The 27,720-nt window shown below is 37.5% G+C and overlaps 2 protein-coding genes across 3 annotated transcripts; one reads left to right on the plus strand and one right to left on the minus strand.

Annotated features, from left to right (window-relative positions):
- Window positions 1-5,218: 5,218 nt before the first annotated feature.
- LOC144650703 (L-rhamnose-binding lectin CSL3-like) lies at window positions 5,219-25,627 on the minus strand. Of its 2 annotated transcripts, none has more exons than XM_078510438.1 (4): window positions 25,537-25,627; window positions 24,501-24,784; window positions 23,878-24,174; window positions 5,219-5,319 (listed from the first exon to the last, which is right to left on the minus strand). In XM_078510438.1, exons 1-4 carry the CDS (start codon window positions 25,598-25,600, stop codon window positions 5,296-5,298), a joined length of 669 nt encoding a protein of 222 aa, XP_078366564.1. In that variant the 5' UTR covers window positions 25,601-25,627; the 3' UTR covers window positions 5,219-5,295. The 2 variants fall into 2 exon arrangements, with proteins under 2 accessions (XP_078366564.1, XP_078366565.1); XM_078510439.1 differs by lacking the exon at window positions 5,219-5,319 and adding an exon at window positions 22,163-22,278.
- Window positions 8,528-17,819, plus strand: LOC144647993 (C-reactive protein-like). The gene is made up of 6 exons (XM_078507651.1): window positions 8,528-8,662; window positions 9,157-9,419; window positions 11,545-11,655; window positions 12,653-12,716; window positions 13,892-14,114; window positions 17,359-17,819. The coding sequence occupies exons 1-6, from the start codon at window positions 8,587-8,589 to the stop codon at window positions 17,726-17,728; spliced, it is 1,107 nt and encodes a 368-aa protein (XP_078363777.1). The 5' UTR covers window positions 8,528-8,586; the 3' UTR covers window positions 17,729-17,819.
- Window positions 25,628-27,720: the final 2,093 nt, after the last annotated feature.

Consider the following 27,720-nt stretch of genomic DNA (forward strand, 5'->3'; position numbering starts at 1 on the left):
TGTGATTAAAAGTTTAGTTTGGTTGAAAAGTTCCTGTCAGGTCCTACAAAACTTTTTGTTTTTCAGTGAAGTTGGTTTGAGTTTGGTTAACAAGATCCTGTTAGGTTCCTAGGCTTCTCTTTCAAAATATTCTTTTGGTTTTCCAGTTGGAGTTAATTCGAAGAAAGTTAGTTCAAGTTTGTAAACAAAATACCGTACGGTCATTGGCTGTCAAAGGACTCGGCTTTGTCAGAGATGCACTTGAGTGCAAATTGACCAATCACAGTCGTGTACGAGAAAACGCGACGCGTAGTTCTTAAATGTTGAGCTTTGAGTTAAGTATTTGCTAGATAATAGAATTTGAACAGTATCATGCTCTTGAGAAATAAAGTCGTTTGGTGACCCAGAATCTGACTTGTCCTGACTTGTGATACAGTACACTGCGAAGAAGTCGTTATTTTTCATCGACATTATTTTCTCGAGACGCTAATATTCGCCACGTTCTTGCGTCTCCCGCTTGATGAAATGATACTCTTTCCAGCATTTTTAATGGCCTCGTTGTTACGGTTTCAAGGAAAAACGCATGACTGTTTCGCAGTCAAGAAGTACATTTACTTCCACAACTAAGGGCCTTAGCTCCCATTATACTTCTGTGTTCCACCCTTTTAACCTTTTGATTCCCAAATTTTCCTGCAAAAACGCGTTTTTTAACCGCTTAACTGAATTTTTGGTGCTATGATCTTGAATTTAACTCAACTTTGCTAAATAAGCACTTTTTTACACTTCAGCAACATTTTATTAAAGATTCTGTATAAAAATGTACAATATGTCACTTTGGTGCATGCGCATAAGCCAATTTTTTTTGTTGCTAAACCGTTCCAATTTTTTTTTTGCTCCTTTTGCTTCCTTTTATTTCAGCTTTCTATTCTCATTACTTTCTACTCTTCTGGCCAGAAAAGTTTTGACGTTTTCATTGGAAAACCCTGAAAGGGGACCCTGACCAATTACCGGTGTACTGTCCTTTTAAAGCAACGATTTTGCACTAAAAACGGGTCGTGTTTTACTCTAGTTAGCTCTGTGAGAATGCAACCCATATTCAAAATGAAAAGTCCTGTAGAAAGGTCGACCCAAGCTCTAACAGATTCTTATCGCGAAATTTCACTGACGTGCTAATTGATGACGTCACAAGTGGTTCAATGACTGCACCTCTAAATAGCGCGTTTAGGAGTGAAAGGGTTAAAAAAATTGGAGTTGGCTCACAATTGTTTAGACCTTTCCGTCCCAGCCAGCAGCTCGCAACCTAAAGACGTTTTACTGTACTGTAAACCAGAAAAGCACTTAACAGTAAACAGAGTCAGTCCCAAATGACGTCAAAATTCGTTGGCATGACAGCATTAAACAGGCTTAAGACACCCTATGGCAAGTTTCGACCTTTTAAAGGTAATAATTTGATGATGATGCATTTTTCTAAACTTTATAGGAAACATTTCTACAAATTATTAACAAATTCTGTTGATGGGATTTTGAGCTTCCTTAAATTTATGAAAAATTAATGTGACTCTGACCCCCTGCTTGCAAATACATATATTTTTTGAAATTAAAAATATGTTTTCTATGTCGATAAGACAAAATTTATTAAGCTTAAAACGTCAAAAATAGCCGGAGTACGTTTGGTCTCTCTTGGTGAGCCATTACGAAACATTTTGACGTCAAAGCGTTCTCAATTTGTTTACTGCATGTCATACACGAATCTATCTAAACGTTATTCGTCAACATTATATTGTGTAGGTGTGATTGAATGCCAAAGATGGGAAAGTCTAAACTATTAGTAATAGTAATTGGACTGAGTGGAGTACAATTCAGCATAGGCGTACGGGCGCCTTCGGACCTGGGGGGGCGGAGACCTTATTGCCCGAAAAAAAAGGCATGGGTTGAAAGCCGAATAAAGAGGCAAATAAAATTGACAACAAAACGTGTACAAACATTGCCTTCTTGTTTAAAGGAAACGATAGTTCTTTAATTAATTTCGCGGCGTTTCCCGAAGGTGTCAATGCGCTGAATCCTTTTTCTTCGGAAATATTTTATTTATTCACTCTAGTTCAGCGAGAATTAAATTAAAGTATTTTGGGGGAGCCAATTTACGTCGTTTTCCCCCACTTGAAAGTTAAACAAAAGCGTGTGAAACATTCAGGGATGAATGGGTTAAACATTTCGTTGAAAGTTTTAAGCCAGCCCTGAGAACTTACCGTTTGAGTCAAAAGCATTAGCTTCATCACATTTGTAACCGTATCGCAGCTTTGTTTCAAGGTTACACTGAATCCACCGCGCGTAAACGCTCAAGCTATGGAAAAGCTGATTGCAACTAAATCAAACTGAGAGGTCATGCAGAATTTGCGAGAAAAATCGAAAATAATTATAGCAATTTGCGAGAGGAAACGCAAGCAGATGAGTGAGGAATTTGGACTTTTGAACCACAACGTTCGGTATATTTCCAACACTTTTTCTGTTGGTGTTATTTATTCGTTTTGAACGTAATTTTGAGATTTGTTGGCTTATTTTCTATTTTTTCTCTAGGCTTGTTGCCCGAATTCTCAGTATTTTGCCCGAAAAATTTCGGCACTGGGGGGGCTGCAGCCCCCCTCGCCCCCCCCCCCGCCTCGTACGCCTATGCAATTCAGGGAGTAATCGGGCGAGTAATTTCAAAATCGGCCGAGCGCGCAGCGCGAGGACGATTTGAAATTACGAGCACGATTACTCTCTGAATTGTACGACACGAAGTCCAGTTACTAATTAATCGTATCAATAACAAAATTCGAGGTTAGAAAGTCTTTGAGAATCTTTTTAGTGTGAAAAAGCCAATGGTAAAATCAACTGGTTGTACAAACAGTGGGAAAACAGCAAGAAAGAACCCATTTATATGCGGATGATTGACGCGCGAATGGTGTCCAATAGACCATTCGCATTATGACGTAAAAGCGCAAAGACTCCTGGTAGTTGTAGTTAGGTTCGCGGGAAATTTTGAATTATTGCCTGCTTAAGAAAATGGTGATGGAGGTAAAGTAAATTACTCTCACCGAAAAAGGCGTCATTTAAAAGGCAAAAAGCAACCTCTCAGTATAAAACCAAGTCTGTTAAAATGAAAAAAGGTATGAATGAAATTGTATATTTGCTTGGTTGCGTTTTGTAGTGAAGTTTCAACGAGTGTTTCCTCCAGTCGAGTCTCAGTCGCGCTGTTATTAAATTATATTCCTTTTAAGCTTTTGCTTGCCAGGTATTTTCAAATAGCATACGAAGACGCAATATTTTACCCTTTCTAAACATTGGGGAGTACAGTACATGATGTCTGCACTCGTAAAAATCTTTGAGGCTCAACTTTCAAGTCTCACAAGTAATCGCTCATCAACAAAATTATGTAAATAAATTATATTTGCTCACACGTACGGCCCACGCTCGTATTGAAACCACAACACCAAATTAAATCGACGAGGTGACATTTTCAGTACAAAAACAAGAAAGCTTCTTTGTTAAAGAAAATTGCAATTACAGTTCAGTTTAAATTTGACGAGAAAAGAAATACAATTTTAAGATAAATAAACAAATAACCTGTATTCACCTGCACAGTGAAGTTTTGATTGATCAGCTTGGAAATCCTTTATCATTGACCCTTCATGATTCATTGATGAAGCTCGATTAAACGAGGAGAATTATTTGACTCGTTTCTCGGTCTCACTGTAAAAATAAATTAAACTAACCGTCCCGCCGAGTAATTAGGATATATGGCAAATTTTCTAAGCTTTTCAGTCAAGAATTAATTCACCTGCGATCGATGGAAGCGATCGTTTGTTCAACGTTTGAAAATAGATGATGAACAAAGTCAATGGCTTGCCTTGCTTTCACTTGATTCCACACAAATTTAATCATATTCTAGACTCGTCCTTTCAAGCAATCTGTTTCCAGTGCGCGATTTTTTGAAGCTGTGATTTAAGGATAAAATTATTTACGAAGAGAAGTTGTCGGCCGCGATGAATGAAATTCTACCAAGTCAACTCCGCACACAACGTACATATTAAACTTACTTAAATACGAACAACATTTGTCAGTCAAGTTTCATTCCAAAGCTATCATTCTGTTTTCAATATTTTTGACAAGTAACTGATGAAATATAAATGTATAACCAAATTTCGAAGCGACAACGCCGACAAGAGCGTAAACTTTAGCAGCTCAGCTTCAAATAAATGTCATAGATGTCCACCTTCCCGCTTGGCTGCCCTTAGCCAATCAAAAGCCAGAAATGGTGTTTTCCCGCGAACCTAACTACAACTACCAGAATTCTTTGCGCTTTTACGTCATAATGCAAATGGTCTATTACAGGTATCCAATTTGAACTACTTCAAATTGGATACCTGAAATTGGACAACCAAGTGATCGTGCTCCCATTACGCGACAAATATATAGGCGCGCGCAGAACCAATCAAAATCGAGAATTTTGTTATAAATACGATTAAGAGCCTTATCGGCAAATCAAATCACTGGACTACATTCTGTCCTTACTGTGAAACGTGAAACGAGAAAAGTCTGCCAGATCAACTGTCCTAACTTTTCCAAAAATTGGATGGGTGTGTGTGTGAAACTTCCTGAAACCCTCACCCTAGTTCAGACCCAAATATGAAATTTTCACGACTCTATTTCACACTTCTACTGGCAAAAAGTCGTTTTCTAAATGCGAGGCAACTCAGTCATAAGCAATAGTGATCTAAATAGCACGTCATTAAATTCCTTTTTTTAAACAAAATTGTTGCTGTTTTCTTCACGCATATTTACTTCTGGACACAGTAATAGTTCCATTTTTTTTCATTTTTTGTTTTCAGCCATCAGAACATCCAAAAGACTGCCAAATAAATATACGCTTTTTAGAGCTCGGTATATCATCAGCAAAAAGTGACTTTTTACATTTTCAACTGCGGATTTTTATTCTTCATTTACCAAAGTATATGCAAGGATTTCTAAACCTATGCAACCACGTTCAGTAAAACTAAAAAAATGGAGTTTTATTAAGTTTTCTTTGTTAATATCATTGTGCACTTCGATTCTAATCGGTCCATTCGAGACAACGACAAAATTTCCATTTTACGGAGATAATTGTAAAAACAAACACCATAAATGTCAAGCAATAAGACAATACTGTTGACGTTTTGCAATGGGCTTAACCAAACACCACGTTTACTAAACTGAATTCTCATTTTTATTTCCCATTATTTTTCGTGCTACATTGCATTTGCTCTCATCTCATCTCTCATCCCCAGTTGACTTTGTCGCTCACTTTCGGCAACGGTAATGAACCTGCAAGAAAGTCAGAAGACAAAATGCAATTTCCTTTGCTTTATAACAAGATCTATATAAGATCTAATCCGGAGGTCGTGGGTTTGAATCCCACCGAGATCAAATAATTTTTTCTTTACCTCGTGAGGTGTCCGATTTCCTTTTTAGGGCTAACGCTCAAAAAGAAATCCTGGGTTATTTTCCAGCACTCAAAATAACATTAGAATTAATCCTCTAATTTCCAGCTTCTAGTGTCAGTAAAAATATTGAAGATCCGATACCGTGTAGCGAAACATGCCTGGACTTTTGAACACGCCATCGACTTTGACAATGCGGAGATAATTGACAAGGGCAACAATCGCATTAGAAAGACACTAGAATCGTGGCACACAGCAAAAACGGTCGAGGCCGACAACAATTCGTGCCCTCTGCCAGGACAATATAACATTCTTTTAAACAAACAGTAATTTATACACTTTTAGCATTCTTTTAACATTCTTTTACACATACTTTTAACTTTTTAATTTATGCAATTCGCTAGTCATATTCAAATTTTTAGGTCCATTTTATCACTACATTTTTATCTGTCGAAGACAGCAGTCTGGCTGTCGAAAGCTAATAATTTTTAAAATATTTTACCAGAGAACGCTTTTTACCTTCTTCTAGTGTCAGTGCTGTGTGGCGTAACACTGCATTCGCAATTGGACCCTATTTGTATGCAGCCCTCTTTGGAGCACCGATATGGTGCCGGGCTATAAAATTGCACAATAAATAACATTAGAGTTAATCCTCTAATTTCCAGCTTCTAGTGTCAGTGTTGTGTGGCGCAACACTACATTCGAAATTGGACCCTATTTGTATGCAGCCCTCTTTGGAGCACCAATATGGTTCCGGGCTATAAAATTGCACAATAAGTAAATACTTTCCATCATTTAATTTCATTCCCTTTTACTTAAAAATTTCTCTACATATTGTTCCTAGATCTTTGTCATTGCTGAAATTGAAAAATTGCAAAGCTGTGAACTAAGAATTATTGCAGGGTGCCCAAAGGCTCTAATGTAAGAAATCTTGGGTGCCAAGCTCTTCATGGAAGCAAAGTTGTATAAGTCGCCCAAAGACAAAAGTCGCCTGTGGCACCATAGTTAGTAGAGGGCACCCGGGCACTGGTAGAGCACATTGACATAAAAACATCAGTTTTTGTAAGAGGTTCATCTGGGACAGCACAAATTTCTGAAACGAAGCCCTGAATCGATAACAAATCCGTTTCTGTTGTCCAAAAAATAACTTCTTAGAATTTTTATATTTATTGTGGCATTGACACTACTTTGAACGGCTTGTCGTTTATGAAGATCTATGAACCTTTTTGCAAAGCAAACGTTCAACATTACTAACCTCAAAATATTTCTGAGTAAGGAAACAGGGATCACCAAACTTGCCATTGTTGGCCTCCAGCACGCAGCTACGTTTGCGCTGGCAGTCCTCCCTTCACAATTGAAAAGGAGTTCGAGGCCTTACAATCTTTTGTCCAGGCAAAGAAACCACAAAAAACATTCGTCTGCTAACGAACTTTGGCACACGCAACGTCGACATGGTTAGCACTTGCTAGACTTGAGGTATTTTTCTTTAGAGTTTCTGTCTCTCTGCCACATTCAATTCAATTCGATGAAATTGTTTAAATTTTTTTTGTGATCGAAGCGAATTTTTAGCTGGATCGGCTATTTAAATTGTCAGTTTATGCATTTATTTGATATAAAAGAGTGGGCTGTTTTTAAAATTGACATCTGCTTGATTATTTTCGCCTAGCTTGTTCTAATGTGTACAGCAGGGAGTACAGGTTTCATAAAAGTGCCCTGAGGGCCTCTTTGTTTTCAATGAAAACAGTTTCTTTCAACATAGAGAAAAAGTTTTACAAATAGGCTGAAATAAATTTTGCTTAGGTTAGAAATAATTCTTTCCCTTGGAAAATGTTTTTAAGGAAACGATCGGAATATGCAGCTTATTTGCTCATTAATATTTGTTGTTGTTACTTTTAAAAATACTGAAAAAAATGTTGATTTTTTTTCCCAAAACAACGGCTCAAACGACAAAAATTATTTATTGCAGTCCACAATCAGTAACTGGTGTACTGTCGGACCGCAATTTTTCTTCTGTCGAATATTTGGGAAATTCTTGCAGCTCGAGTGCCCTCAATTCCGTAAGTTTCTAGACTGGTATTATTACCTTTAGATAAAATAGACTTGAGTATTGACTAGGTCCCACGTTTGAGAAAATAGCTTTCAACTACAGGTATGCCACGTTTCGCACACTCCGGAATTTGGTAGGTGGTGTTTTAGAAAACTGATAGCTCAGTCAAATTTTTAGCGAATGCAATTGTTGAACTTTTTACCTTTTGAAGAAAGATAAAACTTGTAAAATATTCATTTTATTTGGTTAAACATTTACAGCTAAATACAGATTGGGTAGTTCTGAGGTACAGTTGAGGTTACAGTGAAAACCCTCTCACGAAAAATAAACGATTTGATTCAAATATATGTCATATTTTTAGACCGGTGAAGGTACAAAACTGGCCTTATCCGAAGCTGTTATGGTCATGTAAAAAAGTCATTAATTCAGCAGACAGGAGAGATGTTTAGGAAGCTATTAAAACTTTTGTTCACAGTCTTTTGGTTGAAAAAAGTGACCATACTCCTTAAAAACATTACATTGTACTGACGCCTTCGGAACCTTGGCTTTTTTGTAATTATGAGGGTTTTTTTTCTTTGTTTGGCTGTGTTATCAAATACAATCTCACAGAACTGTTATGGTTATTAAATATGTAAGTGAATAGACGAGCTGTTATTAATGACGGTTATGAATTAAATATCGCGTCGCGACTTGTTTTCCTCAAACGTTTGCAACTGAGACATGTAGTTCAATACGCCTTTTAATTATTGAACGCAAAAGAGAAATTTCAATGGGCCTTGTTTAGGTCGGCAACGATAAAGTTTTGATGTGAAATTACCATAGATGAAATTGCAACTGCTGGAGCTCAGAAACTGCATAAATACTTTATATAAGTTTTATTTGCAAGAAGGATGTTATTGGTGTCTTTGACTAAAGAACAAGAAATGGAACACAATGATTTTTTTATCGTTTTTTTTAATTATATTTTTGAAAAAAGGGCAATGAGATTTGTGAGACCCGGGGGGGAGAAAAAAATAAGTTATACATATATGCGTTGGTGTTAATGGGTTGTCTAATTTTATTTTAGAACTTCCTGTGTGTTGATCGTATAAGAACTGAGACAACATGGATCTTGCTCTCTTCCATTTTGCCAGTCTTCTTGCTTTGATCATGTCAGTGAGCTCTGCAGAAACTTCAAAAGGTACTATATTATTCATATTTCTAAGAAGTTTTGTATCAACCTTAGCTTATTTAAAGAAATTGAAGAACTTCTTAAAGGAACCGCTGTGTCACGGATTTTAGCGAAATGTAGGCATGAAAATGGCTATCAAATTTTGGTGAAATATAAAAATAACCGCTTAAAACAGTAAAGGAACATTTCAATAACACAGCAAATACAAAAGAAGGAACGGATGGCCAAAAGTGAAGGGGATTAAAACGGACTGCAATGTGGGTTTTTGAAATACCATTGGGCTGAACAGTTATCAAAGTTGATCTCGTTTGTGCTTTAAATGATAACGTCCGGGAGACACATTTGGTTGTTATGAAGCTATGGTTTTGTCATTTAGATCCATAAAAGTAATTTCTTTACAAACATTAAGTTTCATAGCGAGTATTTGGCAAAACGTAATAAAATTAATTTAACTCAGCCGTGACACAGTCCCTTTAATATTGATTTCTTTATTTTCAACTTAGGACAATTAGCTTACAATGGTCTGATGTATGCCAACTTTAAAACTTATTTTAAATCCTACTTAAACATCACAAGTGTTGCTACAGAACTTGTTCAAGATAAGACAGATTGTGCGTTTGCGTGTGTCAACACAGAGTCCTGTTTCTCCTTTAACCTGGCCCGAAACAAAACATCAATAAGGCTGTGTGAACTGCTACCATCTGACAAATACATCAACTCGGACAAGTTCGTCACAAGCCAATTTTATGATCACTTCAGCATTCCGGTGAGTATGACAACAAGCCGTTATATTACCATATATTTAGCTGGATGCCGTTAAGGTTGGGAAATATTGAGGCGGAAAAAAATCGACCAGGACATTAAAATTTATGCCTATTATTTTTAACGTGCGCTATCAGTTTCTTTGCAGAACTGTGGACTGAAGGGCTTGCTCGAAAAGTTCTCAGAATCGTACAGAAATTTCTGAAAATTGCAGACAAAAATAGCATTATCTTCAAAACAACAGTTACTCAGACAGCTGCCGTCTGCATAAGGGGGCATTCGTATTAAGGTTGTTCAGAAAGCGGGCTTTCATTGTACATTCTCGTAGCCATGACGACCGGTAGCGACGAAAGGCGACTGTATTACGCAGCCTATAACAAATATTAATTCACTTTATTACAGAAAAACTTTCGTTTCCAACAAATACTAATAGCTTTCAAACCCAAGAAGGTTATACCATCGGCTCTAATCCTATTTTTAGTTTTCATTCAGCCTTTCATTCGAATTTTGTTATGTTAGGAAAATACTGAAATATATTTTCGGCTCAAAAAGACATCTTGGAGACATATCATCAACTAATTTTTAACTTCAAATTTTTATTTTAAAACTACATTTAGAAGCTGTTAACGTTTCTGTCTTGAAAAATGGATTTCGCTCATTTCTTGTGAGTTGCAAGACATTCATGTACTTATACTAAAACCACAATCGCTTGATCGGATTATAAATTTTTTTGGGAGTTTTAAAACATATTCGGTTCACCCGAACGAGCGCTCGTATTTAACGACTTATGTCAAGGCTTAAATTTACCACAACTTTCAAGATAAATTAAACAAAAATTAATAACTCCTGTATCACACAAACACCACAGCCAGTTAAATGATGTCTTTTTATTTTTATCTCACCGTCTTTCATAACCATTGAGCTCGAATCAAGCCAGCAGCAAGACATTGACGACACCCATTTCACATACCTCAATGAAACACGCGAAAACGGCTCGCATTCAAACTTTATTTTTGAAATAGTGATGCGAACTATTTTAATAAAGCCAACACAGCCGAAAAGTAAATACAATAGAAAATGTTACTAAAGAAAAAAACCTTACGGTCTCGTCTTACAGGAGCTACGTGACGGTAATTTCGCATATTTTTGATCTTAACTGTTCTGAAATTAGTGATAGGCAACTTTACCCATGAAAAACATTATCTTTGAACATCTAAAGGAAGATATAAGCTTAATTTCAGAATAAAAATCAAAACACAGTTAAAAATATCGGTTTTTTTGAAGACACGCGGAAAACATTTGAAAAAATTTAGCCTTAATTTTTCATTTGCAATCCATTTCCATCCTAGTTATCCGCAGCTTAAGACGCTTGTTATAGTTTTAATGCTCTAATAAAGCAAGTTTTATTAAAAATATACCATTATTTTTAGGTTTCCTATTACACAAATATAAAATTTTGCCTTTTTAAAAATTGGAAAAATATGTGACATAGTCCTTTAATTGAAATATTTATAGCTGTGTTAACTTACCAAATTTCGACAATCTTTATGTTTGCCGCAGGACTGGGCGTTTCATCAACTTGCCTCGCAGATATACCTAAAACCATCAGAAATAAAGAAAAAAATCAATATAAATGCGTTACAGTTCAATCGAAAGAAAATAAATGTTTGAAATTGGAAGCTTGACTTACATAACTCATTTCAACCATTTGTACGGACGTAATGTCATTACTGTTCCTTCTTTTCCCTTCCTTACTGGCGTACAGCAAAGATTTTCAATCGCAAAACGTTGAACGTCGAACAACAACCAAACAACCAGCCTCCTGGTCTCTACCTCATGTATGAGGCACTTTACAGTTCAATACGGTACCCCATACATGAAGTACGTACCGATAGATAATCATGGCAGTTGCTCTCCTTTTAACAGCGACGTTCACTGTTTTGTGTTGAAAACAACTTCGCTGTGAGTTGATAACATATAAGAAGGGAACCAATAGAAAAGCAACAATTTCAATATATAAACCGATAGTTTGAATTTAATAACTGCTGATAACAAAGAACAAAATGTTTGAATGTTTTTTTTTTTTGCTTGGTACCATAAATTTGAATTTGGTAATTTTCTTCTCTTAGTCTCCATGCTCGAGTGGACCATGCCGTAACAAAGGAACTTGCGTACCAGTTTATCAGACGAATAGCTTTGCCTGCCTTTGTGCAAAAGGATACACAGGAGGGAACTGTGAAATAGGTAAGAGATGCTTTTCTGAAATCCTATTAAAACCACTTTTAAAAGTTACTTCCTTGTGCAGTAGTTCAAAGCCGTGTGGCATTTGGGATTTTTTGACAGAAATAACACAGATACCTTAAAAAAACCACGTGCTTTTAACACTCAAGTGTAATCACGTTTGTCTTTTTCCACTACCTGTCAAAAATGGCACTTTTTTCTCCACGCCAACGAAAAGGTGATTCCAAGATATGTTAGACAACACCAAAGTTTCAGCTTCCAAAGAATATTCAAACCCTATGAAATCCTTGTATGAAGTAGTTCTAAAATCGAGCACCGGCTGCCGCCATCTTGGAGAAACTTAACAGCCTGGTGATGAATGTGTGACGTCAAAGAGCTCAACCTGAAGTTTGACAGGGAGTTTAAACACTTTTTAAATACTTGACACTGCTTGTTAATTTTGTATTGGCTTGTTTTTCGAAATGCCTTTTAATTTTATGCAGCACCACTTTGCACAAACTGAGCTCAACAGGGAGTAAAAGTTGAACTCTCTGACGTCACGCATACATCGCCAGGCTGCTAAGTTACTCCAAGATGGCGGCGGCCGGTTCTCAATTGTTGGACTACTTCAGACGAGGATTTCATAGGGTTTGAATACTCTTTGAAAGCTGAAATTTTGGTGAGTAACATATCTTCGTATTACCTTTTCGTTGGCGTGAAGAAAAAAATTGCCATTTTGGAATGATCTTCCCCTTTAGCAATTTGTTGAAATAAAGTTACACGCAAGAAGTTCAGTTGCGATGATAAGAAGCAACTAAAGTTTTTGTTGTAAAACTGTGGTGATTAGAGGAGGGGTTGAGTTACAAATTTTTAAATGAAATCTTGCTACGCCAAAAATAAAATATTCTTGACAACTGATAAAATTGGAGTCCTTAGTCATTCCATTCACCTTTAAAGTCAGGCGAAATAACTAATAACTTATCGTCCCGATCCTTTATTGGGACAGGAGGAAATGACGATATTGATGCCGACAGCTGCAGCTGCTCATCAGGGTTATACGGGAAACAGTCCTGTAAAACAGGTAAGCTAATCAATATGAGTAGATTTCTTCACTTTTTACTTTTATTCACACATATTTTGAGTACATATATATTAATTTGTTACTACCCGCAAAATAGCAACAGCTAATCGGGGTAGGTAGTAACACTAACAAACAATTAAGTCAAGAATTGTTTTAATGCAAGTTATGCTGCAACCTGATGATGAGCTATCGTACACCATTTGCACTAACCCAGAGACCGACCATTAGGCAAACTACCATTTTGATTGGCTACACAAGGACCGTGTAATTTTCGATAGACTGCACTGAGAGCGCGCGCAAGTAAAATTGCTGAAATCACAAACCAAAACTACTGACAAATAAACCACTTGCACCGAACTTATAGTTGAATAGATTGGTCTCTGGGTTACACTTAAAGAATAAGACGGCTCGCTCTCGGTTTCTATTGACTTTTGATCGTTGACTCACCATAAACAACCAGTAGAAGCCTCGAGCTTGCTGTTTAATTGTTTAACAGTTCTCTTATTGGTCACGATTGTGCTGCTCTGCGCCGCATGGACTACATGTTCTCACAGCTTTGTCGACGGTTCCCCCAGAGTGTTTCTATGACTCTACAGAAACATGGAGAAAATGTTTTTTATTTCTTTTAAAAAACACCGCAAGAAAAAAAAAAGGAGTAAAAAGAAAAAGAATACTGGGATTTAGCATTCGACGCAGACGTCGAACACGTGACCAACCCAAAGAGCATCTGCCACGCACAGGAGGCTAACTTGAAATCGTATCTTACTGCCACTCGGCTGCGACTTGGGAAAATAGCTTTTGTTCGTTTGTATTAAAGGGTCTAGGTCACGGTATTTTAAGAAAATTTTATATATTGTCGTTAATTAAGAGCTCTAAACTTCAAATTGGCAGAGCAATAGTCATTAATTGGCAAAATCACGGCCACATAACAAACAAGCATGATTTTCGAACACTTTCAATGACACCTTCCTACAAATTGTGATAAACTTAAGAAAGTCGGGCCAAGGTTTTTCAAGTATACCCGAACGCTATCCGTTTTAATCTTCTCGAATTTTGCCCATCCATGCCCCTTTTTGGCCTTTTAGTGTTTCTTTTGATTTTTTCTACAGTTTTAAGCCGTTATTGTTAATTCGGTTGGTCAGTGCCCCTTAAACACATGTCGTTCTCTTTTCCAGGATATCGACTGGTATTTCCAGAGAATCGGTCCACAGACAACTACGTCATGAAACAGCCAGCCATAGGGTCTGACCTCAGCGAGTTATCCGTGTGCTTTTTTCTAAAGATAGTACCAGACGGGCAAGAACATTCTGTTGTCAGCTACTCCAAAAAAACCGCTAACGATTTGTATATTTCATTTCCGCCTCAATCGACAACTGTCTTTATTGGCAACACAAAAATGTAATTGCTGCTATTTGCATTATCCCATAAATATAGTGCATGTCCCCTATACAGTGAGTCAACTCTCGCCTTGCGGTCACCCTCTCTTGCGGACACTAGCTATTACGGACAAAATCCAGATCCCCGGGGAAAGTAGTCCAGTCCCTGAACTCTCTCTTCCACGCGCCCTTTTTAAGCGGTTAAACCCATGCGCGCGAAAAGAGAGAGTGCAGGATAACTTGCATGCGCAGGCTCAGAACGAAGCAATCAGAAGCGAGGAGTGTGGCATCACTTGCTTGGAGCGCGCGCGCTTGGTTAAAAATGCTCGCTCAAATGACGAATTCAACTACGCGACCAAGCGCGCGAATAAACGCAAGAAAAAAAACTGTGCTCAATTGAATCCAAAACCAATTCAATAAACAGCTACAAAACTAGGAATAGTTGACCGGTAGCGATTTGTGTTTTGTGATTTGTGTTTTTAATAGACACTGACTGGAACGCTAGGTCTTTTAAAGTTATTCCGGTGATCCAGCTTCAGTACGCGTTGTTGAACTCGTCATCTGTGCGCGCGCGTTTTCAAAAGTGCTGCCAAATATGGTTTTCCCCCCAATTTTAGGGAAAAAACTGGCGCATGCGCATGCAAGTTATCCTGGTCTCTCTTATCGCGCGCCTGGGTTCAGCCCCTAAAAAGGGCGTGCGGAAGAGAGTTCAGGGACTGGACTACGGGGAAAGAGGTTTCATTGGATTACGGACTCCCTCTATAAGGGACACTAAACGACGCCCCGAGCATGTCTGCTATAACGAGAGTGGACTGTACCTGTGTGTAAGACTAAATTAAAATACTATATACAGTCAGAAGTACATGATCTAGAAGTCCACATCTCTGGTAATGGGTCTTGTGCTATCGGATTTGCGTGTGTGCTATGTTTAGAACAGGCCTCGCGCGCGAGACGCACGAGAAAATTACGTAGACGGCTTTTGGCGCGAACTAGTAACCAATCGCGTAAAAGTATTTTTTACAGCGCGCCTTTGATTGGTTGAACAAATTTTTGAAGTTGACTGAGCAAGAAGAACCTAACTGCTGAAAACAAACGAACGGCACCACGAAATTTCTTACTGTTCAAGTTTTTGTTAATCAAAATGTGCATTTAGTGAGGATTTAAACCTACTGGATACGAATCACTGGTCTCCTCTTCTGTCGATGATTACAGCATTGAAATCGCTAAAAACATTGGAGCATCCAGTAGAATGTGTTGTGTTTTGGAGTCAGAGTAGAGTAGGCAGCGAGCGTAAAAGAAACTGACTGCTTCGACCGGCTCAAATTCAAAATGTAAAGACACTTCAGATGAATGGAACTCAAGAGAAAAAGAAAAGAAAAGTCCGGCTGTCCCTGAAGTGGTTAAAATCGAGCGCGACAACTGTAAGATACATGCACTGAAAGTGCGAACACCAGCTTGATCCATGCATGTGACAACAACTTTCTGCTTCACGATCAAGCCCTTTTTCAAAGCCTAAAAGGACAGGACGGCTACACAAGAGAAGGAAAAATTTTGGTGACTATTTCTGTGGTTCTAAAGGTGTCTTTAATTTGGAGTCCTTATGCGTGCAGAGCGGTGAAAGCACAATATTTCTAGACCTGAACTCAAACAATTGTAAGGGAAGCCAGAGTACCGCATTTTAAAAATACATGCCTCCCGCCTTTCGGATTCGGAAAATGGAGGTTCTTTTCGATTAGTAAATCTGTGAACTTTAATTTAAGGTAATGTACATGTTTATATATAAATGAAAATGCGAGTTAAATTCACTGAACGATCATGTTTTCATTCATGCTTTTCCAATATACCTCAAAGTATACAGTCAGTTGGCGCCGCAAATAAATAAATAATAAATTTTCTATTTGTTGTTCAGTAATTAAGCTTAAATACGACGAGACTTTATACTTTCCATATGAAAGTTTAAGGTACTTATTTTCATAACTCCTTCGTTAAAATACAAATATTCCGCATGTTTGTTTTGGGAGCTCGCTAATGGAAAGCGGCGACCGGTTGCCTTTTCACTTGCCTACAAACTTTAAATTTCAACACTGTCAGACGGTTATAAATTAAAATCAAAATTTAAGAGTTATACGACTGTCAAAAGGCTAGAGTTAAAAATAATGGCCAATGAAAATAATGTGTTTTCAATTGTTGTATCGCTCCCTTTTCGAAAATATTCTCAAACAATTTTTAGTTAGCAGTTTTAATATCGAAATTCAGAAAACGAGTATTCCAAACGAGCTTCAAGTCGTGGTTATTTTTGTAGCTCAGGAGCAAGACAATATTATTTTGTTGATTTAAAGACGTTCAGCAAAGCGAAACATACTTTCTTTAACCAAAAACTAAATATTTTATTCTATCAATGGTTTCGTTTTCTTTGGTTTTTGTTCCTTAAATTTAAGGAATTTATCACTGTATTGAAACGGAAAGCAACTTTCTCCATCTCTGATTATCATCGGATGTTTTTCATCACAGATCTCATAAAATTAGATCGATGCTTCCCCTATTTCGGAGTATTTTTTGAATTTGTTTTTAGTTTTAATTTGTTTTCTGAGTGAAATGTTTTATGGCAAGGTCACACGGCATTTTCTCGCGCGTCTCGCGCGTCTCCCCCACAAGGATGTTCTAAAAATAGCACACACGCAAATCCGATAGCACGCGCCCCAATGCTAGATGTGGACTTCTAGATTATGTACTTCTGATACAGTCTATACTAAAAGAAAGCAAATAATCCATTGCCAATTTTAAATACATCTTATTCGATGGTATTACAGAGGAGGTAACGAGGGAACTACACGGAAACTGTTAAACAGGTCTTGTGGAGAATATCGTGAGATATTTATATTCCTTACGCGCGTCATTTGTACTCCGCAAAGCGGAGTTGGATAATAAATAAAAGCTCTTATGAGATAGCACACTATGTCTGTAGATATATCTCCGTCGAGGGAATCGGGACATATTCTTATTATTTCCTTTTTTTAGACAAACAGTGAAAGTTTGATAGAATGTCCAGAAATCAACATCAATTAAAAAGCTCAACAGGCGCGCATCCCACAATGGTTGAATGTGTCCACCTCCTCTGCTTGAAGCGTCAAAGTTTCTTTGCTGGCATAAAATGCTGCCGTATAGATATTCGAGTAGAGGATTAATTTTAAACTTCTAGTGTAATTTTTATTTACTAAGCCATAAATAAATAAATAAATAAAACATTTTTTGTAATTTATTTTCAGGAGTATCGACATGGTCGCAAATAGTACCTGGCGTCATTTTTGCTTCACATGGGAAAACACCAATGGTGTATACAAATCCTATAAGGATGGTAAACTGGAAGCCCAAGGTGTTGATTTCCAAAAGGGTTACATACTTAGATCTGGAGGCACTGTAGTGCTCGGACAAGACCAAGACAGCATTGGGGGAGGGTTCAATACCAATGATGCTTTTGTTGGCGAAATGACCGAAGTGAACATGTGGGGCAGCGTTCTCTCTGAAAGCGACATTGCAGCCCAGTACGAAAACTGCAGCATACCCCATGGCTCAGTTCTTGCTTGGCCTCTTTTCAAAGATGTTGTGCATGGTCAGGTGCAAGTGGTGGAACCATGATCTACAGCAACTAAGGCGATTCTTTAGTATTACACTATTCATTTTTACAGCGCATGTTTTCATTCGTAATTAGCGCGCTCATTAAGAACATGGCGGGATTTTCTTTAGGGCTTATGCACCTGTCAATGTTAAGCCGCTGGGGGCTGGGGGGGGGAGGCCGGGCATAGAACGGCATTTGAACTTAGCTGAGACTTTCTGTTCAAATGCCCAAACCCAGGGCATTCGTGGATGTTCAAAAGAGTCACTAAACTTCAATAAAATGTTGTAAGAAAGTCCATGATTAAAACGGTCAAAAGTCCCCACCACGGGCAAACAATTGCTGTCAAATCCCCTGCCTATGCCCTGCCTTTCCCCCCAGCTGCTTAACATGTGCATTAGCTCGCCAGAGTGCTAAAAGTTTTTCGTAAACTAGCATAGTGGCCCATTCATTTTCGCACAATTTCAGTCTGGAAGTCATCATTTTTGTACTAAAAAGTTTCCGAAAATTCCGTCCGTGGACATCAAAGTAATAATCCTGAGATCACGCACGAGAGGAATAATTTCAGTTACAGTTGAATCCCGATAACTTGAACCCTCAAGATAAATCGAGAAGGGTCGAGATATCGGGCTTTTAATTTGAGTTATCGAAGGTAAAATTAGTAAGAATCGAGAATTGTTCGAGTTTGCTGGGGTTCGAGTTTTTGACGGTTGGAGTTATTGAGATTCAACTATTATACCATTTCACATTGTGCCTTTGCCATAAAATACATAAGGCGCGAATCGATAATATGTACACGTGCTTAATGGGTATTATTGCAGGAATTTACCCATTTAACCTTTCCCTATCCGGAAAGGTTAAAAAATCGTATGTTAACTTTAAATAAGGGGGAATCACAAAAATTGCAAAAAAAAAAATGACTGAAAACATTAGAATATAACTTAGATTTGTGGTATAAGACGAGGAATTGTCGTTATAGCGATTGGCTTCTCGTTTTAGTTAAGGTCAACTTTTTGAAGTGACGAATCGTGACCACTCGTCGACATTTTTTCCCTTAGTTTAATACCACCTTGACTTTCATTGCCTAGTCTTTAGGAAGGACTGACTAGAATCGTGAGAACAACACGGGTATATCTTTTATAAGTAGGGACAAGACTTGATGGGACCTGTGAAGCACATGGACTTCTGGTCTGAGAATTGCGCTGCCTGACGTCCGTTAAAGGGACAGTCTCACCAGAAATCTTATAAGTTTTCGTGTAAAATATTCTAGAATCACAAGGAAACACTCACTGTTAATAAAATAACCCTCAAACAACAAATGAAATGCATTAAATCATTCTCCAAGATGTAAATAGACCGCAATCAATGGTTTTAAATAAGTTTCTTCCAAGAAAAACCTGACTGTCAAATTTGAAAACGTCGGCCCGACGTTTTCAAGTTTTAGGTCATTTCTTTCCTCCCCAGCCTGTACCCAAACAACGTTTTAACAATCTTCAGGGCTTGTAAGAGTACGTTTTAGCAAGGCCAAGCTACTATGAGTGGATTTACAATTCATACCAACACCTTCATGGGATTTTCAAATTGCACTAAATCTTGTTACCGCACTTATAGTAAAGGACACGACTCGACTCACTTCATGTATATTGGTCACGAATTTTGTGTCTAATTTGGCCCGTAATCATACTTATGACTAAAAAAATTGGACAACTGAATGCGCGCGTTTTTTGTTAATCACTCGTATGATTACTGACCGAATTGAACTCCACTCCATATTATATTATTACCATAAAAAAGTAGTGTCTTTTCGTTATATAAATATAATGAAAGAAGTATAGCTGAGTGGTTTGAGAGCTTAACTCGTAATCTCGGGGTCTCCACCCTGCTTATAGTTGGGTCTATTATCGTCGATCGCTACTAAGGTCCAGCTCCTCTGTTATGCTTTGAAAATAATCACAGGTCAACCTCCCACCAGTTAAGATTCATAAAAGCATGTTAGTATAGAATTTTTTGAAATATGCTATCTGTTGTTTTTAAGTAGCGTGCTTGGAAGCTAACTGGTCTGTCGTATGCTTCGTTTGATTATTTTATTAAGGGAGTTTCGGGCTGTTCCGGTGTATTCCAGTGTTTCTGGTTTACTGCACTGCAGTTTTTTGAAGTTTGTTGATACGCCACTAGTGTAGTTGTTATGGCTATTGGTTGAAATGTATATATGACGTAGGTCAAATTAGTTTTCAGGTTAAAACTGTTTCTGACCTACGTTAATTTGTTTCAGCCTGAAGATAACACTGTTTTTTTTTTTTTTAAAAAAAATCAATTTATTTATAAGGGTTTATTCTTAATGAATTCAAATTGTTTTAAGTGATTAACAGAGTGCCATCTTCAGGTTGAAGCAGATTAACCGAAGTTGAAAACATATTTTACCGGAAAACCAATTAATATAGAACATATATACTAAATTTTATACAACATATATACTATACAACATATATACCTATACTGCTTATACACTATTAGTATACTATTTGATAGACGAGTAACAGCAGTTGATATAAGTTTTACGGGTGAACAGTGAACACTGGCGATAAGACCAATGAAAGAACTATAAAATGTGTCAGTAGGCATGGTTACTCGTACCGTATAAATTTACTCTCGCTTGTATTTAACTTTTCTGTGCTATTATCCATTAATAAAAAGGAGCGGTCACTTCCATTTAGGTTCTGCGCGTTTGATCCCAAGTACTTAGACTGTGATTATAAGTTCAATTGGGTTGAAAAGATCCTGTCAGGTTCCTATTACAATTTTTGTTTTTCCAGTGAAGTTGGTTTGATTTGGTTGTCAAGATCCTGTTAGGTTCCTGGGCTTCTTCTCTTTCAAAAATAATCTTTTGGTTTGCTGGAAAATTCAAGCATGTTCAAACCCGGGAAATAACCAATCAGAACCACTGTGTAGAGCTTCTTCTACATTAACAAAGTTTTTCGCGTGCCGGAAACGAATTTTTCGCGCAGAGAAAGATGACCAATTTCGATGTAGTTTAATTAAACACAACGCAGTCCGTTGTTGTGTGTCATAATAACCTAATTATCATGTGTCATAATAACCTCCACCTCCTAAATTACAATTAGAGCCGATTTTAACATCGCGTGGGTGTCGAAAGAGACTTTTTTTGGTATTTTTCCTTACAGAGTTCATGCAGATCATGAAGATCATGCAGATCATGAGATCAGATCAGATCATCAGATCATGCAGCTTATAAATGATGACAACTGCTCTGTTTTTACTGCACTGACTAGCCTCTTTTCCAGGCTTTTACCGTCACAAAGACGTTTTCTGTATGTGAGGCTACCTAGTCCTAAACAATAGAGCGTTTTCACGTGAAATCATCACAGTTCTAATATTTTGTTTTTGTTTTTTTTTTTTTTTTCCCCCCCATTCAAAAGCTATTAAACCTACCAAGCTGTTCTTTTAGTAGATTGTATTCATCAGTGTCACTAATTGCTGGGGACGTTTTTGTGCCAGAAGAGTGCTTTGTTTTGGAGATAAAGCGTTTTGAGACAGCATAACTCAACGTGATCTCAAATGTTACAGAAAACAATATTTCTGCACTTTTGAAACTCTTTTCAGATTTGCTTATATAAGTTTAAAAAATGACAACCAAAGCATTCCGAAGTGCAACGCATGACTTTGATAGCAAAATCTTTCTTTCTTCTTGCAGAGGGTTTTGGTCTCCATCAGTGATGTACCAAAGTGAACACCAATATGGCGGACTCTTACAACACTCTGTAATTTTTCGAATTTTGTTTTCCAAATAACTTGGCTGCAATGGGCACTGCCACGATAAAATTTGAGAAATATATTTCTTTTTACCTACTCCACAATCTCTGAGTTTGTTGATGTTTTTGATGCAAGCAAAACAATCTTGTTATCTTGGTGAAAACGCTCTATAAGAGATTTCCGTTTTCTTAGCACATCTTTCTGAGCAAAAACTACTCGAATAATTTACGTTTTTCAAATTAATTGAGTTTTTAGCGCTCAGACCATCCAGAAAAATCTTGACTGCCGCATAAATTTCCTCCAACTGGGTATGTCATCAGGAAAATCATGACTTTTTACGTTTTCCGGTGCGGATGTTTATGTTCCCTTGTTTTGCAAAAGGCTTTATACTAGAATATCTAAACCTACACAAACGCGTTCTGTTAAACTAGCAGAAATGGAGGCCGGCTTGCGGCACGAAAAAAAAAATGGCTTCAAAACAATCACATTCAGTATTTTAAGAACAGTTGTATGTTAATGTCCGGCATTGTGCACTTCCTCACTTTTCATTCGAACAACGACGAAATTTCAATTCTATGGAGACAATTATAAAAACAAACACCGCAGAGCGGTTGAGAGAAAAGGATAAAGCAATTAGACAAAACTGTTGACGTTTTGCAAAAGGATTAATGAAAAACCACGTTTACTAAAATGAATTCTCATTTTTATTTCCCATTATTTCTCGTGCTGCATTACACTTGCTGTCATCTCATCTCTCATCCGCAGTTGACTTTGTCGCTCACTTTCGGCAACGGTAATGAACCTGCAAGAAAAGTAAGAAGATAAAAAGCCATTTCCTTTATTACAGGGTTCAAGACGGATTCCGTTGAAAGTTGGAGAAATGAGTGCAAATATGAATAACTAAAAACATAATCATAGCACGGCAACATTTTAAATACTATTTGAAACATCTCACTGAAATTTATTTGTTTTAGTGACCCTATGATTAAACTCTAAAGCATTCTTGAGAAAATTAAAGTCATACCTCGTAGAAATATTCAAAACGCGCGTCAATTTTGTTTTAAACATTTTTCTCTCGCGGGGTAAGCTTGAGAGTAGTTGGGGGGGGCCAAAATTTAGTATCAGTGCTGTGTGGTGCAATTTTGATAACATTACATTCGCAGTTGAACCTTATATATTTGTATGCAGCCCTATTTGGAGCATCTATATAGTGGCCAAAAAATTGCTTTTAAGTGAAAACTTTCTACCTTTAACACTTTTACTGCTTTAGTCAACTTTGGCGAAATTTAAAGGAGCTGTCAATGAATCACTTATGGCGTTATCATTTTAAACGTCAACAGATTTTGGTAAAAAGCACTGATAAATATAGGATTGACCCTTTCACAGAAATATTCATTTTGCGTATGGCTTCCTGACAGAGCTAATTGAGAAAAATACAATCACTTCTTGGTGCAAAATCGGTGCTTAAACAGGCCTAAACACATGAATTTGATCGAGGTCCTCTTTTCAGGATTTTCCAATTATTTCATCAAACCTTTTTTGGCTTAAAGGAAGGAATTGAAGAGTAGAAAGGAGTGTGAATACTTAAGCCGAGAAAAACAAAAGAAAAAAGAAGCAAGAAAAAAAGGAACGATTTCGCCAAAAAAAGAGAAATCCAAATTTTGGCCTATGCGCATGCGCCAAAGTACAATTTTGTATACTTTTTCATGGAATCTTCTGCTGCATTGTGGAAAAGTGCTTTCTTAGCAAAATTAAAGGAAACTCGGGATCGAAGAACCAAAATTCATGTTAAAAACGGTAAAAAAACGTGTTTTTTGAGAAATTTAGCACTGAAAAGGTTAATTAATATGTATCCCTTTCACTTATCTAGATGATAACAATAATTAAAATTGCTGAAATCAAAATAATGCCATAAAATATCAGTTTTTGTGACAGGTTCATCTGGGACATCACAAAAAAAAAATTGCTATACCGTATTTTCTCGATTAAACGCCGGGCCCCGAATAAACGCCGGGTCTCCGAGCAAGATTTGTAAGTAAGCCTTCCAGGCATTTATTTGAGGTGTAATATGCTTTAGGTATGATGGCAAATTACGTTCATGTCACAAATAATGATTTAAAACCCTTGTTTAATAAAAATTTTCCTTCCATAAACTGCGCCATTCAAATAAACGCCGGATCAACGGAGCCAAGTTTGAAATAAACGCCGGGGGCGTTTAATTGAGAAAATACGGTATTTCTGAAACGAAGCACTAAAACAATACCAAAATGCTGTTGTCTAGACTATTTCAAAAGAAGAGCTTTGTAGAATTTTTATATTCATTGTGGCATTGACATTACTTTTAACAGCTCGTCGTTTACGGTTTAAACAAGGACAGACCCCAAAGACCAACATTACTAACCTCAAGATATTTCTGAGTAAGGAAACAAGGATCACCAAACTTGCCATTGTTGGCCTCCAACACGCAGCTACGTTTGCCCTGGCAGTCTTCCTTCACAATTGACAACGAGTTCGCGGCCTTACAATCTTTTGTCCATGCGAAGAAACCACAAATATGGCCTCCCTTTAAACGACCGTAATTTGCATACTCGATATCAATTTTACGTCTGCCGGGGCATTGGATTGATTGTTGATCTCCTTCACAAACACGAACCTTTCGCAAGACATTTTGTTTTGCTGCTACGCACTTGTAAGATACCTGTACAATGTAAGTAAAAAAATATTGTAAATGTAAAATTTTTATAACTGTAATATTTTGGCTGTTATTTCTTGGCAGAAATAAACCTTACTCAATTTAATATTGACGTATTTCGTTTTAAAAAATATTTTTAACAGCTACAATTAATCGGTCTGATCGAAAATTAGCTAAGCATATTTGGGGGTATCAGTCAAAGAGAATTTATTAGTTATTTAATATAAATGATAACCTGGAAATGACAGACAATCCAGGGACAGAAGGAAAAAGTAGTTGCATAATAATTTGTGCGAAAAGTTGGTATTTACAACGAATAATTGTGGACATACCGTCAAATACTTTTTGGTACCCAAACATGGGTCACCGTACTCAGCGTTATTTGCATAGAGAGCACATTCCGGGTGACCTTCGCATTCATTCTTGGTGATTTCCAAGGCACCTGGTGAGTGGCAGTTTGTGTTATGGTCTTGTAAGAACGCCGGGCACACGTCTTTTGCAGACCTTCCATAGTCCGCAGCGGTAATCTGAATCTTCTGGTTTTTCTGACAACTGATCTTGTCCGATTCGCCTTCACAAACTGTGACGCTCGTTTCAGTTTTCGCTGGGCGTTTCTCTAGAAGAAAGAAATAAAGAATGGTTGCACTTTAATTAAGGGGCTATGTCACGCAATTTTAGGCAATTTCGGCACTGACCAGCCGGTCATAGAATTAACTGAAATACCATAAAATTTCGGTTATAAACCCCCCCCGGTTATAGCATCTACCGAAAAGGTCCCCGGATATAAGCCCCCCTATGCCGGTTGACAGTACTGAACAGGGCTAAATGTTGTTTTTCATGCGTTTTTAACTTAAAAACGTATTTCGATCTACACTCCTGTGGCTCGTTTCGGAACGTTTTTTTTTTATTCCGCTTATAAGCCCTCCCGGATATAAGGCCCTTCGCTTATAAGCCCACCCAAAACCCCTTACGAAGTTGTATAAGCCCAGGGCTTATAACCGGAATTTTACGGTATCAAAATAACGGCTTAAAACTGACGAATAACTAAAAAAAAAACACAGAAAGTCGAAAAAGGGGCATGGATGGGTAAAATTCGACAAGATTAAAACGGATTGCTTTCAGGTAAACTTGAAAAAACGTCGGCCAGACCTTTCTCAAGTTTGTATGAAAGTGTCATTTACAATGCTCGAAAAGCATCCTTGTTTGTTATGTGGCCCTGATTTTGCCAATAAATGACTTTTGCTCTGCCAATTTGAAGTTCACAGCTTTCAATTAACGAAAACAAATAGAATTACCTAAAATTCCATGACCTAGTGTTAATTATAAAACAAATAATAATTACTCATTAAATCATCAAATCATTCTTACTTTTGCCGCAGTGAATTCCACTCACAGCGAGAGAAATTACGAACACCACCAAAAGTGACCTCATTCTCGTTGATGTCGCGTTGAAAACTGAAAGGAAAATAATACAGGAATTTGTTATCGAGCTTACTCAATCGTATATTCTTCTTTATTATAGTAACTGGCAATGGTATATTACAACTCCTGAGTTTTTATTGGTCGAAAGACAATGGTACATGAGCGCATATACCATTGACCACAAAAATGGTAATCGATACGCGCAGCCGGAAGCTCAAATATTGCAATTCTTTGGGCGTTTTTAATAAAACATTTTCCACTCGGGCTTGTTGGATATGAGATCGTTATAGCCAACTCGACTCGGCGCTACGCGCCTCGTTGGCTATCTACCATCTCATATCCAACGCGCGCTCGCAGAATAATTGTTAATTAAACTTCCAACGGTTTAGCATTTTGTGAACTTTCTATGGCAGAGAAGTTCAATAACAAAAGCACAATATAACCTAATTCAATTTGCTGAATCAAACTTAATCGCCGAACCAATTATCTTAAAGCGTTTTGAATATAATCAAAAGACATCAAATGGTGGCAATTATAGACCGCTAGGTGTGGCAAGCTTGCGTATAAAACGTGTAAGAGATAAATTTCCAACGTTCGAGGTATTTATCTTTATTTCATGTTACACCTTTGTTGGATCAAAACACACAATAAATGTGTCGGATTTTTCAAGGACTATGAAAATTCTTGTTTAAAACCTCAGAGAGAAGCAAAAACAATGCTGTTTATTAATCGTGCTTCATGAAATGATTTAAATAACGAGAATTCCAGCGAGTCCACAAGGGACTTATCTTAGTGTTTCCTTTGTTCCTTTGTTTTTATACTGTTCTGTTGTTTGATCTTTTGTTTTGTCATTTGCCAGTTTACCGGTAGAACAGGTTCCCAGGGGCGTACTCGAAGTTAACATGACGGGCGGGGGAAATTGCTATTGTGAATATTGAAGCCTCCCAGAAACTGCTTTTACAGCTGCCTCTTTGTAATAAAATGAAGTAGAAATATTTTCGCAATGTTTAAGTTTGTTTTTATGCGTTTGTTTTGGCGATTTAAAGCGTGCGAGAGAAGTTCTATAAGTTTTAGTTGTCGACTCCTACATAGAATACAATTATTTACAAAAAGCATATTAAAAGCGTGCAACTTTAACGGAGAATCGGGTACCTCTTCTAAAATACACGAAGAAAGTATCTCTCCTCCGCTTGCTTTGATAAAAGCTACCGGTCCTCTAAAGAACACTTTTCAAACTATAGTCCGGCTGGCATTATTTGAGTTGGATCAGTTCGCGAATTGTTTTTTTTTTAAGCTACCTGGAATACTAAATTAGGCCGTAAATTTGCCGATTTACCATTGCTAAAACTGCAGAAATTGGCAAAAGCTAGATTATAGTTTCTCGACGACTCAATATAAAAGAAACGTTTTGAATTTTGACTTTCGCGAGAAACCCAATTCAGTAAAGCCCTGACAATTGCGATTTCTTTAACAATGTCCCGGGCAGTATCGTGTTTGTCGTCATCTCTCTTATCTGCTCATTAACAAAACCGCGTATGGTCGCGCAAATTTAGCCTGCGTAGCTGGCGGTATTGTTGGGTTTAGCGCGCACAAGCAAGCGGCAAAGCCGCGACTTCGCCTCTTGCTTGTCGCGCTAAACTCAACAATATCGCCAGCTACGCAGGCAACGCAAATTCAGATTTTAGTAAAGACTGTTTAGCTTTGAAACTTTGCGTATGAGATTGGTTAAATATATATCAGCTAAATCCCGCACACCAACCAACCAGAGGAACACGCAGCTTGCATAAGCGCGAATACGCCCTTTAATAATGTTACATTCCAAACACGCTGCTTGCGCTGTGTTCACATTTCAACTTGCCAGAATGGTCACCAAGGTTTTCTCCTTAAGCTGGCATGGCCGGTGCGTGTTTCTGTGGTCAATCCGTCAATGCAGCTGTATTTCCAAGCTAGGTTATAGAATGGACTAGTACTTACCTTTGAAGAAGTCGGATCCACTTTAAAAGCAGCAGCAAACTGATCAACTCACTGGTTTGAGAATAAGAGCGACTATTTGCTCTTTATATAGGTATCCTAATTAAAAAATATTTCCGACTCATTATTGTTTTTTAACAATAGTACTACGAAACTGTG

Source organism: Oculina patagonica, chromosome 4 (assembly GCF_052425735.1).
Source record: "Oculina patagonica isolate OP01 chromosome 4, crgOcupat, whole genome shotgun sequence".
NCBI classification, from domain to species: domain Eukaryota; kingdom Metazoa; phylum Cnidaria; class Anthozoa; order Scleractinia; family Oculinidae; genus Oculina; species Oculina patagonica.

Excerpts from the sequence above, each read along its gene's own strand:
- LOC144647993 (XM_078507651.1), top strand. The coding sequence starts at position 8,587 with ATGGATCTTGCTCTCTTCCATTTTGCCAGTCTTCTTGCTTTGATCATG. Across the intron at positions 11,656-12,652 it reads ACACAGGAGGGAACTGTGAA|GATATTGATGCCGACAGCTG; the intron begins ATAGGTAAGAGA and ends GGAGGAAATGAC. Across the intron at positions 14,115-17,358 it reads TTTATTGGCAACACAAAAAT|GAGTATCGACATGGTCGCAA; the intron begins GTAATTGCTGCT and ends ATTTATTTTCAG.
- LOC144650703 (XM_078510438.1), bottom strand. The coding sequence starts at position 25,600 with ATGAGGTCACTTTTGGTGGTGTTCGTAATTTCTCTCGCTGTGAGTGGA. Across the intron at positions 24,785-25,536 it reads TGGAATTCACTGCGGCAAAA|AGAAACGCCCAGCGAAAACT; the intron begins GTAAGAATGATT and ends TCTTTCTTCTAG. Across the intron at positions 5,320-23,877 it reads TTACTCAGAAATATCTTGAG|GTTCATTACCGTTGCCGAAA; the intron begins GTTAGTAATGTT and ends ACTTTCTTGCAG.